We start from the raw sequence: 11,319 nt of genomic DNA, 5'->3' as shown, positions 1-11,319 counted from the left end.
TAAAATTCATATTAATATAAAATGACACGTGTATATAAATGAAGTTGCATGCATTTACCACGACCTGGAACAAACATGAACGCTGTCCTAGTAAGTTTAGACGTCGAAAATTTAATCACGGACATTGGCGGAGCCAATTAAGGCCCACAAGGGTCACTTGACCCTTCTCAACATTTTGAAAATATTATATTTGTCTATGTTATCTAAGTTGTTTTATAGCTATACTTACTATTGACCTTTCGCACAAACGTAAATTGTCTACCATGAATATGAATATGATCCATATTTTTTTTCATGTCTTCATATGTCATTTATATGTGTGTGTCATGGATTTTATATGATTTTCTCATTCTATCTAAAATCAACTTTTGATACTCTTTCATTATTTTTGGGTTGGTAGAATTTGGGTTATACTTACTAAGATATTAAATTTGTGATATTGAAATTTAATCATTATAATGAATTCTTATATATATTTTCCTATAAAAACTAAGTTCATTGTAATTATAAAAATATTTAAAGTTGACCCTCCTTGACATAATTCTTCGCTTCGCCACTGAAAGTGATGTATCTTAATGTTGCATAATTATTTTGGATACAAGCAATATTGGAGGAGAGAGGTATGTGCTCTTAACCACTTAAGCTACAAGCTCTAAACATAAGTATTTTACTATGTAAAATAAAGTTTACTGAGAATGGTAACCATGGGAAAGGGATTCAAGAAATCCATCTAAGCTGGTGAGGTTCTTGCTCTTTAGAAATTGGGAGTACCAATGAGCAGAGAGTTTGGGTTGTCTTTTTAAATCAGGGTCGTCCAAATCCATGTAGTATAGGCCAAAGCTTGATTCATAGCCGCCCAATAGCTCAAGGGAGTCCAAGAAGGACCATATAAAATAGCCTCTGGTATTTGATCCATTCCTTCCAAAAGTAAAGATTTCAGATAGCATCCGTCAGTAATTAAGAACAAGTACTAGTTAGTTGTCAAACTATGGTACAAAACAAGAAAAAGCACTTAAGAAAAAAGCAAACAAAGATGATATCAGATAGTTAAAGACTACATAAGTGGTCAACGGTTATAGCCTAGTGAAAAAAGACCTTGACTAATGTGTGTGAGAAATCCTTCATTTCTTTGTAATTTAACCTTTCGCCTGTATAAAAATAAAATAAAATAAAATAAAGACTTCACAAGTGAAACATATCTTGCCAATTCTCACTTTGCCTATTTAAACAACAATTTGGGTCTTGACCTAATTAATTTCAATTTTGTTCATGTAATTAAAGCAAAGTAGTCTTTTCATATCGAAGGTGGCAATTAAATTTCCCTTGTATGAACACTTTCTTGGGACTCGGATAGCTAGACTTCAAATGGAGAGAATAAGATAAATCTTATGACCCTTGGGTTAAATTATAACTGGCAGAAAATAGGTATACCTTACAGCTTCAAGCAAAGCTTGGATATGTCCCTGCACATATTTTATCCTCGACCTATCCTCCAATGATGAATTGCGTGCAGTTTGTTGACCTAAAATATATAGGATGCCAATACTTTTCCATTTAGATAATGAGATAGATGAAAAGATCATATAAACATGAAAAGTTAGATTCATAATAAAGAAAAAATTCCCTATCCAAAGAAAAAAGGGAAAAATTAAAGAAACCATAAATTATTTTCAATTAGGTTTGTTCTTTAATGTCCTATTATAACATTATCATCTAACTAAATTTTGTTTGATTTTAAAAAGTTGAAACTATATGACTTCATTACAAAAAGAAGAGCGAAACTAAAAGTACCACTAAACTAAATTGCAAATTGTTCCAACACTTTATATTCAAATACATGCATTATAGCACTACTTTGATTAAATTTCAGCATTTAGATAGAGAGAGATATATACCATTTTCATGGATATATACAGGAGGATTGCCATAATTTTGCTTCATATATTCCAACAGTCTTTGCAGGCCCCAGGGAGCTATTGGATACTACATCAAACAAATGCATTAGTAATGCTTGAAATTAACCCCCATAAACAGTTAAACGACCCTAAATTAACCCCCCACATCGAAAACTTGAAAAAATAAATACAATATATAATGAATGATACCACTCCTAATAACACCAAGGTCTTCTGAAAAAACAACACACCTACTGGAATTTGTAAGTGGTTAAATTATGAACAACATCGATGTTATTAGAAGTGTGCTGATAACCCATCTCTCTAAAGTTAACAAGTTGTTATTTCAAAGTTATACCTCGAATGATGATGACTCATTACGTTTTGGAACTGCACAAATAAACTTTGTAAGTTAAATCAATAATTATATCATGTCGTAACCAAGATAAAACTTGCCCTATAGTGACCAATGCCAAAAAAGATGTAATCGATGAATCATGTAATAAAAACTAATAATTTTTTGAATATTTACTTAATCGTGGGGTAAATCTTGAAGCTAATAATTCAAAACTTCAGTTTTTTTTCTTTTTTTAACATCCGATAGATATTTACCAATATATGTTCACAAAGGCTCGGCTAATACATCCACAAAGTTATGCTACGTACCATAATGGGATTAGGCCACAACTGGACTGTTAAAGATTGGGTCACCATAGATGCGGGAGGAAGAGGAATCGTACAATTCCGACAACCGGTCATCATGTGAATAGTGTCACGCGCTGTTTTTGGCGTTTTGGCATGTTTTAATGTGGTTTCCTATTATTTTGGGGTTCTCTAGTACAATTTAATAGGGTTTTAGTTTCCTATTCCTAGTAAACTTGTAACCCAAATCCTAGGAGTTATAAATAGAATTTTAAGGCTAGGTTAATTTAAGAGAGGAGAATTCAAGAGTGAATTTTGAAGAGAGAAACATAAGATTGAATTCAAGGGTGAATTCTTGAGTGTTTACAATGGCATCAAAGGGTTTGAGTAATGGTGTGAGAGAAATTAAGACCTAGAGTTTGAGATGATAGAAAGCTAATGGGGTTCTTGTTGTAACCAAAGTTGTTCCTATTCTTCTAGTGAAATTTCTAGAAGGGATCACCAAAGAGGACATAGGCACGAGGCCGAACCTCTATAAATCTTTGTGTTCTTGTGTGTTTGCTTACTCTCTTCGTGGTGTGTGTACCTCAAAGGGTTTGTGTGTGTACTATCGCATAGTCCATCAATTACAAGGTCTTGGAGTGTTTCCGCACCACAAGTGGTATCAGAGCCGTGGTTCGTGGCAGGCTCTTATAGTTTTAAGGGTGTTTTGCAAGTGTTGATGATGGCAGCCGGCAAGAAGGCAGCGGGAGAAAACTCCCAAATGTAGACACCACAAACGGATAGCATGAAGCTCAAGGTGAAGACATTCACAAGGAAGGAGAACTTCACACTATGGCAAAGGAGAATGAAACATGACCTAGACCATAAAGGTCCAACTACTATCTTGGTAGGTGACGAGAAAAGACCGGAAACCATGACAATGAAAGAAAGGGATGTGCTCGGCGAGTTGGCTAAGGGGTCCATCAAGGTGATGGTAGACATCGCAAAGCAAACATGGAAAAAGCTCAAATGGATTTTTGAAGGAAAGTCACTATCAAACAACTGCTTCATGAATGTTCGCTCTCCTAAATGTTCGCTCTCCTAAATGTTTGTATGGAGGAGGGTGGACATCTCACGGAGCATCTTAACACCTTTAATAGGTGTATAGAGGACTTGCAGAAGGTGGACGTGGTTTATAGCAAGGAGTATGAGGCGTTGATGTTGTTGACATCGTTGCCTTCGTCCTATGAACACTTCCAGAGGAAGCTGATGATCAGCAAGAGTACTCTCAATTTTGAGTTGGTGGTGCAAGACTTGGTGCATCACGGGTTGGCTCAAAGTTCTGGAAATAGCTCTCAAGGTGCGAGTCTATTAACATAGACCGGAGAGTAGTGTCGTTCAAGCAAGCGCAAGGGTAAAAAAGGCAATGGGAGGAATCCTAAATTCAAGGACAATGAAGGGCGCTTCAAGTGTGGGTCCGCAGACCATTGGAAGCAGAATTTTCTAGTATGGAATGAGAAGCAGAACAAGATGAAGAATGCCAAAAGTTCAAGCACAGCCAATGATGAACTTTTGACAATTACATATGAGGAGTGTAACGAGGAAGTAGTAGAAAATTCTTTAGGTAAGAATTCTACTTTAGTTTGGATTTTACATTCCAGAAGCTCGTTTCATGTGTGTTCAAATAGGATGAAGTTTGACACATATGAGGAAAGGAAGGGTAGCAAGATTTTGTTGGGAGACAAAACAAGTTGTAATTTTTGGGCTTGGGAACAATGAAGATCAAGATGTAAGATGATGTTGTTAGGAGACTTAGTGAGGTAAGGCATGTACTAGCACTAAGAAGGAATCTTATTTCTCTTGGCTCTCTAGATAGAAAAGGGTATCCTTACAAGGCCAAAGAAGGGAAGCTCTTAGTCACACAAGGTTGGTTATGGTTATGAGGGGAAGATTCAACTCGGTTATGAGGGGAAAGATTTAATCTAACAACTATTATCAGCTTTGGAGGGTACAATTGTAGGTGGAGCAGTAAATTTTACTAATGAGGTGTTTTGTTCCAAGAAAAAGCGACAAAGGATCTTACGGTCAAGGAGCCTGTGTAAAGAAATGAAGCTAAAGACTAGTTGGATATGATTAATAGTTTATCACCAAGGGTGCTTGATTTCATAGGTGTAGAAATGGCGGTGTCGGAGGACAAGGTCCACAAGGGTGAAGTCAAGACAAGGGATGATAAGGAGAATGTTGTTGGGTCAGTGGCAACCAAAAAGATACTTCTTACTAAGGTGTTCATGGAAGGGACTCTAAGATGGATGGAGCTTGACACAAGGGTTGAAAAAGATGGGCATGAACAACAAACTCACAAAGGGATTCTACTTGAGGTGTAGCCTTCACCATAAGCAAGGACCGGGCCCAAAGAATCCATCAAACCGCCCCAAGGGAAGGACAAGGTAGATTCAACTACATTTCGGAGTGCTTTTGGGAGCATGAAGCAGGAAAGTTAAATGGGTGCTTGGATGAAAAGGAAAGAGCTAGTTCATAAATTCAAGAGCAAAGTTGGTGGTTGCGCGGGGATTTATAAAATAAGGGTTGGTATGCGGTTTGCATATCAAGGCATGTCAAGAATTCAAGGTTCCAAGAAGGCTAGGAGAAAGAAGTTCGACATGGGGGATCTCTCTTCTACACAAGAGGTCTGGGTTGCCAAAGTTTAGCTTGGGTAGAGCACCTTCTCACCTGAGGTGCATTAAGGCAAGAGGTTTGTTGCGATGGTGGAGCTCTTGGGAATTACTAGACTAGTTTCTAAGAGATTGAAAAGGTTATAGGGGTCAACCATTGTTCATGGTTGTTTGATGGTTCGCCAAGGTGGAGATTGTTGAAGATTGGCTCACCATATATGTGGGAGGAAGAGGACACCCAAGGCGCTGCAAGGATGGAGCAGCAAGGAAAGAGAGGAAGAAGTCATAAGGAAGCAACAATGCAAGCGACTAGTCCCCGTTGGCCACGCAATCGATCAGTTTTGGCCGAGAGCTTGAAGTCAATTTTTTACTCCTTAGCGACTAGTCATCCAATCCCAACGACCGATCATCACGGGAATAGTGACACACATTGTTTTGGCATTTTGACGTGTTTTGACATGGTATCCTAATATTTTGGGGTTTTCTAGCCTAATTTAATAAGGTTTTATTTTCTTATAAACTTGTAACCTATGTCCTATAAGTTATAAATAGTTGTTGGGGCTAGGTTAATTTAAGAGAGGAGAATTCAAGAGTGAATTTTCAAGAGATAAACACAAGATTGAATTCAAGGGTGAATTCTTGAGTGTTTACAAAGGGCATCAAAGGGTTTGAGCAACAGTGTGAGAGAAATGAAAACCTAGGGTTTGAGAGGGTAGAGAGCTAAGGGGAAGTTCATGTTATAACCAAAGTTGTTCCTATTCTTCTAATGAAGTTTCTCGAGGGGATCACCAAAGGGGACATAGGCACGGGGCCGAACCTCAATAAATCTTTGTGTTCTTGTGTGTTTGCTTACACTCTTCGTAGTGTGTGTGTGTGTGTTTTATTCTCAAGGTGTTTGTGTGTATGCTGTCGCATAGTCCATCAACAAAGTCTTGGAGTGTTTCCGCACAATATCGACGTTGAACTCTTGAATATATTTTTTTTTATTATGAACCAGCTGGGGAAAGAACCCCAAACAAAGAACTCTTGAATTCCTTCAAACATAGAACTTCGACATGTTATCTATTGTTGTTAATTAGCACGACATATTGGTACTAGAGATTGGTTTGTTTTAGGGATTGGCCACATTGTGATTATGAATTTAAAAGCCATTAGAGGTAAATTAATCATTTTGGATCTTTTTTGTTTCATACAATCATCTTGTACTGGTTCGTGAACATTTGAGGCAAGAATTGTTGTTGGAATGATGGGCTAAAAGAAATTGAATCCAGATACATGTTGATATATAAATATACGTATAGCAAAAACTTACGTGTCGTCCTGACTGCTGAGTCAGCAATATAGTCTCTGTTTGTACTATTTAAGCTGATGGAGTTGTCCTTGGCATGTACGACGGTATAATAATTAAATCCAATGAAGTCAAACGAACCCTTGACACTTTGAGACTCAAGCCTAGTGAAGAAAGGAATTCTAGAGCCTGCATTTTTTTTCATTACATCAGGGTAATCTCCAAACACCAAAGGATTCAAATACCTGCAACATAAAATAGATACAATGAGTTTGCAGTTAAGACAAGAAAATAATAATTGATATATATATATACTTTGTTCGATCGGTTTCACATAGTAGCTTGATCATCCAAACCATCTATTTTTTATGTTCCATTTTTATGTTCCATTGAACGATCAGCTGTACTAATAGTCCACCAAATTGGGCCGGAAAATGACTACAAAAGAGAACAGAGAGGTTGCAATTTTATGCCACTTTCAAACTTACCAACCAATATAGAAGTCGAGGCCTCTTTGGGCTGCTAGTTCATCTTCAATGGTTTTTTTTTGAGGAAAAAACCAAAAGGCAAAAAGGTTGATTCCTATAAACCCACGTTGTTTATCCTGCATTCCAAAAGTATGATGTTACATGGAACAATCTTTGTTGTATTAGGTTGGGTTTCTTTTAACTTCTTTATCATGGTTTATAACGGTCTGTATTGTATGTTTGAGCTTATAATCGTTTATGCATTTCCACATAGTATATGTACATTATAAGGAGAGGCATCAAATATTGCAGAGTTTTCTCTTTTTCTACTTCCCATTTGCTCTCAATTTCTTAGTTCCTCAACCTATCTCTAACTATTTTCTTAGTTAAAATGCTTTATGTTCTTGAATTAAAACTCGAAGACCTAAGTCACAAGTGAAAAGTTAGTAGCTATGACACTAATTAATCTGTCCTATTTCTTGATTCAAAGACGTAAGGACACCATTGCAAGAACAACAGTGCTTGAAGCATTTAACATGAATTTGTTTTCTCTTGCAATTACCTGGTAGTTTTTCTTGTACAATCTAGCAGCCGATGCATGAGATAACAAGATATTATGCGTTGCCAAGTATGGTTCTGTTGAGGAGTTACCCCTAGAGCAGTTGAGACCAAATGGAATTGAACATCGTTGTGGTGGAAGAAATCCAGCATCATAACCCCCAAGTACAAAAACATTAGGTTCATTCATAGTAGTCCAATGCAAAACTCTATCCCCGAAATTTTTGAAGCACACATCTGCATACGCAGTGAAGTCTTTTCTACAACCACAAAATTGTTCCATCATGATCTTTTCCCTTTTCCTCTTGATGTATTGAAATTACGCAAAAAAAAAATAAAATAAAATAAAATAAAATAAAGTGGGCGAAGAAACCATACACAATCTTTCGGCTAACCCATCCTCCATACTCGTCATCAAGTGCCTGTGGGAGATCACTATGGTGTAGAGTAACATGTGGTTGGATTCCTGCTTGAAAAATAAAGCACTCAGACATAAAATTACATAATTTTTAGATTGGTGAAAGTGGTACACGTTTCTTAAGGCATGTTTACTTTATCAGGAATGGGTATTGGAATTACTCAAATTCATGTCTTCCCCAGCATTTACTAACACAGAAGCAATCCAAAATTATATGGGTTGCATGCTAAACTCGCGAATATCCTCAAAAATAGTAATTGGATCAGCTACCTAGTTGATCTAATTCCAATTCCTCAATTTAGTTCCATGATTCATAACTTCCTCCATTCCTAAGTAAACATGCCCTAAGAGTATAACCACTCCCCAAATTCGAAGGAAAATATGTAATGTAGTATCATAAGGTAGATAGTAACCATGGCTGATTAGTTGATCAATAAGATTGTTGTAATATTGTAGACCCTTTGGATTGACAGGTCCTTTTCCATCTGAAATAAAGAAATTGGATATTTGAGTGCGTGAAAACTTAAGCCTTGTTTGTTTAATATGAGTAACAATTGGAAGCTCATGCATACTTGGGATAAGTCTTGACCATGAGATGGAAAATCTATATGCCTCTAATCCAGTATCTGCCATTAGTTGAACATCTTCCTGCAACAGTTTGAATGAACATTGAATATCAAATAGCATCAACATGTTCCTAATTAGCTATTTAGGCAATAAATCGTGTGATTACGTAATTGTACGGAACATATAGTATGTTATATTGCCTCCCAAATACTATAAAAACCTCTCGAATACTAGCTAGTCTTGATATAGCATGAAACCTCTGAACTAAAAGAAAAGATTGTTAGCAATAACTAGATTGAATTTTGCAAAATATATACCTTATATTTGTGATACGCGTCACATGCTACATCTCCAGTAGCTCCATGAAAATGACCTGAAAATTTGAGTTAAGCTATGAACTAACAAGGATCATGACACGCGCAAGTTATCATGTTACTTTGAACATGTTTGATTACTTGATTATATTATTAATATGGATTAAGTTTATTTAATCCGCTTGATTAAATAGTGGTTACTTTGAACGATTATATTGATAAATATACAGTAGGAATGGGTAACAAGGTACCAAAATAACCCACATTGAAAACACTAGAAAGGGTACTTGGGAGGAAACCAGTACTTATAAGCTCACACTACTAATTAACAATTTAGAAGTGGTTGGACATTGAGCTCAGATTTTTTCAGATGAAGTCTACAGAGGATGGATCTTTTTTATTCTCGGAATAGTTATGTATTAGAGAATCACAAAGAAAAACATGGTTGTTTCGCTAATTGTGAGGGCAAAAGATTTTGATTTCCCTCTATATTGTTGTCAAAATGATTTCAGCCTCAGTTGTCCTTGGCCAGTGAGAGCGGACCTTCTTTTTTCTTCCTCAGTACAAGCGATAATCTAAACTACAGAAGGAGGGGGGTTTCTCGTACACACAATCAAGATGCTATTGGGGTTCGAACCTAGCAACTCAAGGTATTTTTTCCTATAAACAATAAGGATCAATAAACGATAAGAATACTGGCATAATACATACCCAAGAACCTCCAATGCTTAAGTTAGGTACGTATATGGTGTGTAAAGGTAATTTCACAGAGTAAATTTAGGGTCCATCTTTGCATGTCACTTTGTGGATAAGGACGGAAATATTGTTATTAAAAAAAAAACCAATACCTAATTAAGTAACCATAACTTTACTCTAGAGTATGTGATAAAACCGTAATTTACAATAATAATGTGACACATGACACTGTCATGTATGTTTTTACTAATTACATAGTCTATCCCAAAAAATGAAAAATGAAAAAAAAAAAAATCAACAACAAAAACGAAAGTATGCCAATAGAATATGTGAATTACTATTTTGTACCTGCTCATTTGTGTTTATGAATTACTTTTTCTACATACGGTTTTGAATCTATTTCGATCAGGTTTCGGGCATGAGTTTTTTTCATACGGTTTTGAATTTACTTCTTCGTACTTTTTCTTCATGCCGATCACTTTTTTTGTTGTGTATTTATGACGGACATGAATTTTAACATTGAATCTAGTAGAAGAAAGCAGCTAAGACTTTTCTTGCTTTAAGAATACCAATCACTACAACAATATCTATGGCTGCCTATTAATAATAATATTGATTGGTATCCAAATCAATATGATTTAAAAATCAATATCTAAGAAAATGATTTACTAACGTAGTGGTTTGGAGTAATTTTTCCATTGGGTAAGGTTCTGGGTTTGAGTTTTAGTATCTGTATAGTGTACGTGTGTGAATTTAGTAATTATCACCCCTCTCAGTAGGAAAAATCTTTAATAAATAATAAATATATAAAAAATCAATATCTGTGACTGCATCCTTCATTGACTTTTTCGAACTGAATTGAGACGTTGGATGTATAACATTTTTAAAACTAAATAATTCTTGGAAAAATTTAATATAACTAATCAAAAAGTCTAATTTATTCATGAAGAGGTTAAAAAAATTTCATAAAAATAAAAACTAAAAAACAAATACAAAATAAAAGCATAAAAACTAGCATTGCTACAATCTAACCTGACCTCGCCAACCAAAAAACAAAAATGAAAAAAGAGCGAAAAAAGAAGAAGAAGAATTTGATATGAAAGTGGTGGGAAGCTCTGCTGCAGATTGTTTGGCTAATTGGAGTCTGAATATGGATCTGGGGGTTTGTTTTTTTTATGATGCTCCAGTTTGGATTAGCTCTGTTCTTATTGATGACTTGTTGGGGGCTGTGAAGCCTCGGATGATTAGTGTTGGCTAGTTGGTTTTGTTTCTGGGGTTTTTCCCCCTTCTTCATCAAAAAAAAAAAAAAAAGTGGTGGGAAGCTAACCAGCATGCGCAAATGTGTCCAAGATGCTCGGGGTCCTGCCATCTTCGGCTGCAGCACCTTCCACCTTTTTTCATGTAGATTTTTTAATCAACCCAGGTAATAATACGAATGAAAAGAAATTAGAGAGAAAAAGAAAAATGAAAAGAAATTGAGAAAACCTGATAAGCAGAGGAGGAAGCACCAAACACAAAGGCCGGTGCCGATGGGAAGTCATCTCTGCAAAAGTTATCAGTGCTTGAAGAAACACTTTTTATGGTAAGAAGAAAACATAGCAGAAGTGAAACTCTCAACATTAATTATGTAGAAGACGAAAGCACGGCAAGAGTTGGAGATTCTGGTTTCTGAACTTATAAAAAGCAAAACTTTGAATGAAAATTGAGTGGTTACCCTTAGTTATCCTTACTTTAGTTTACCCTAAAGGTCTACGTCAAAATGCTACAAGACTCCAAATTACTTTGGAAGGTGTTGTGTGTTGAATTGAAGACCATTTCAT

The 11,319-nt window shown here is 35.9% G+C and overlaps 1 protein-coding gene across 1 annotated transcript; it reads right to left on the bottom strand.

Moving 5' to 3' along the window:
* Positions 1-532: 532 nt before the first annotated feature.
* On the bottom strand, positions 533-11,245 carry LOC110763831 (beta-glucosidase 11-like). The gene is made up of 13 exons (XM_088255282.1): positions 10,985-11,245; positions 10,827-10,890; positions 8,807-8,862; positions 8,495-8,570; positions 8,336-8,407; positions 7,883-7,970; positions 7,509-7,764; positions 6,968-7,083; positions 6,504-6,724; positions 2,254-2,285; positions 1,896-1,983; positions 1,432-1,522; positions 533-918 (listed from the first exon to the last, which is right to left on the bottom strand). The coding sequence occupies exons 1-13, from the start codon at positions 11,117-11,119 to the stop codon at positions 687-689; spliced, it is 1,527 nt and encodes a 508-aa protein (XP_088111408.1). The 5' UTR covers positions 11,120-11,245; the 3' UTR covers positions 533-686.
* Positions 11,246-11,319: the final 74 nt, after the last annotated feature.

This window comes from Prunus avium, chromosome 6, assembly GCF_965620075.1.
Source record: "Prunus avium chromosome 6, drPruAviu1.hap1.1, whole genome shotgun sequence".
Taxonomy (NCBI): Eukaryota; Viridiplantae; Streptophyta; class Magnoliopsida; order Rosales; family Rosaceae; genus Prunus; species Prunus avium.
The sequence above is the reverse complement of the archived record's forward strand: the minus strand, read 5'-3'. Positions and strand labels throughout refer to the sequence as shown.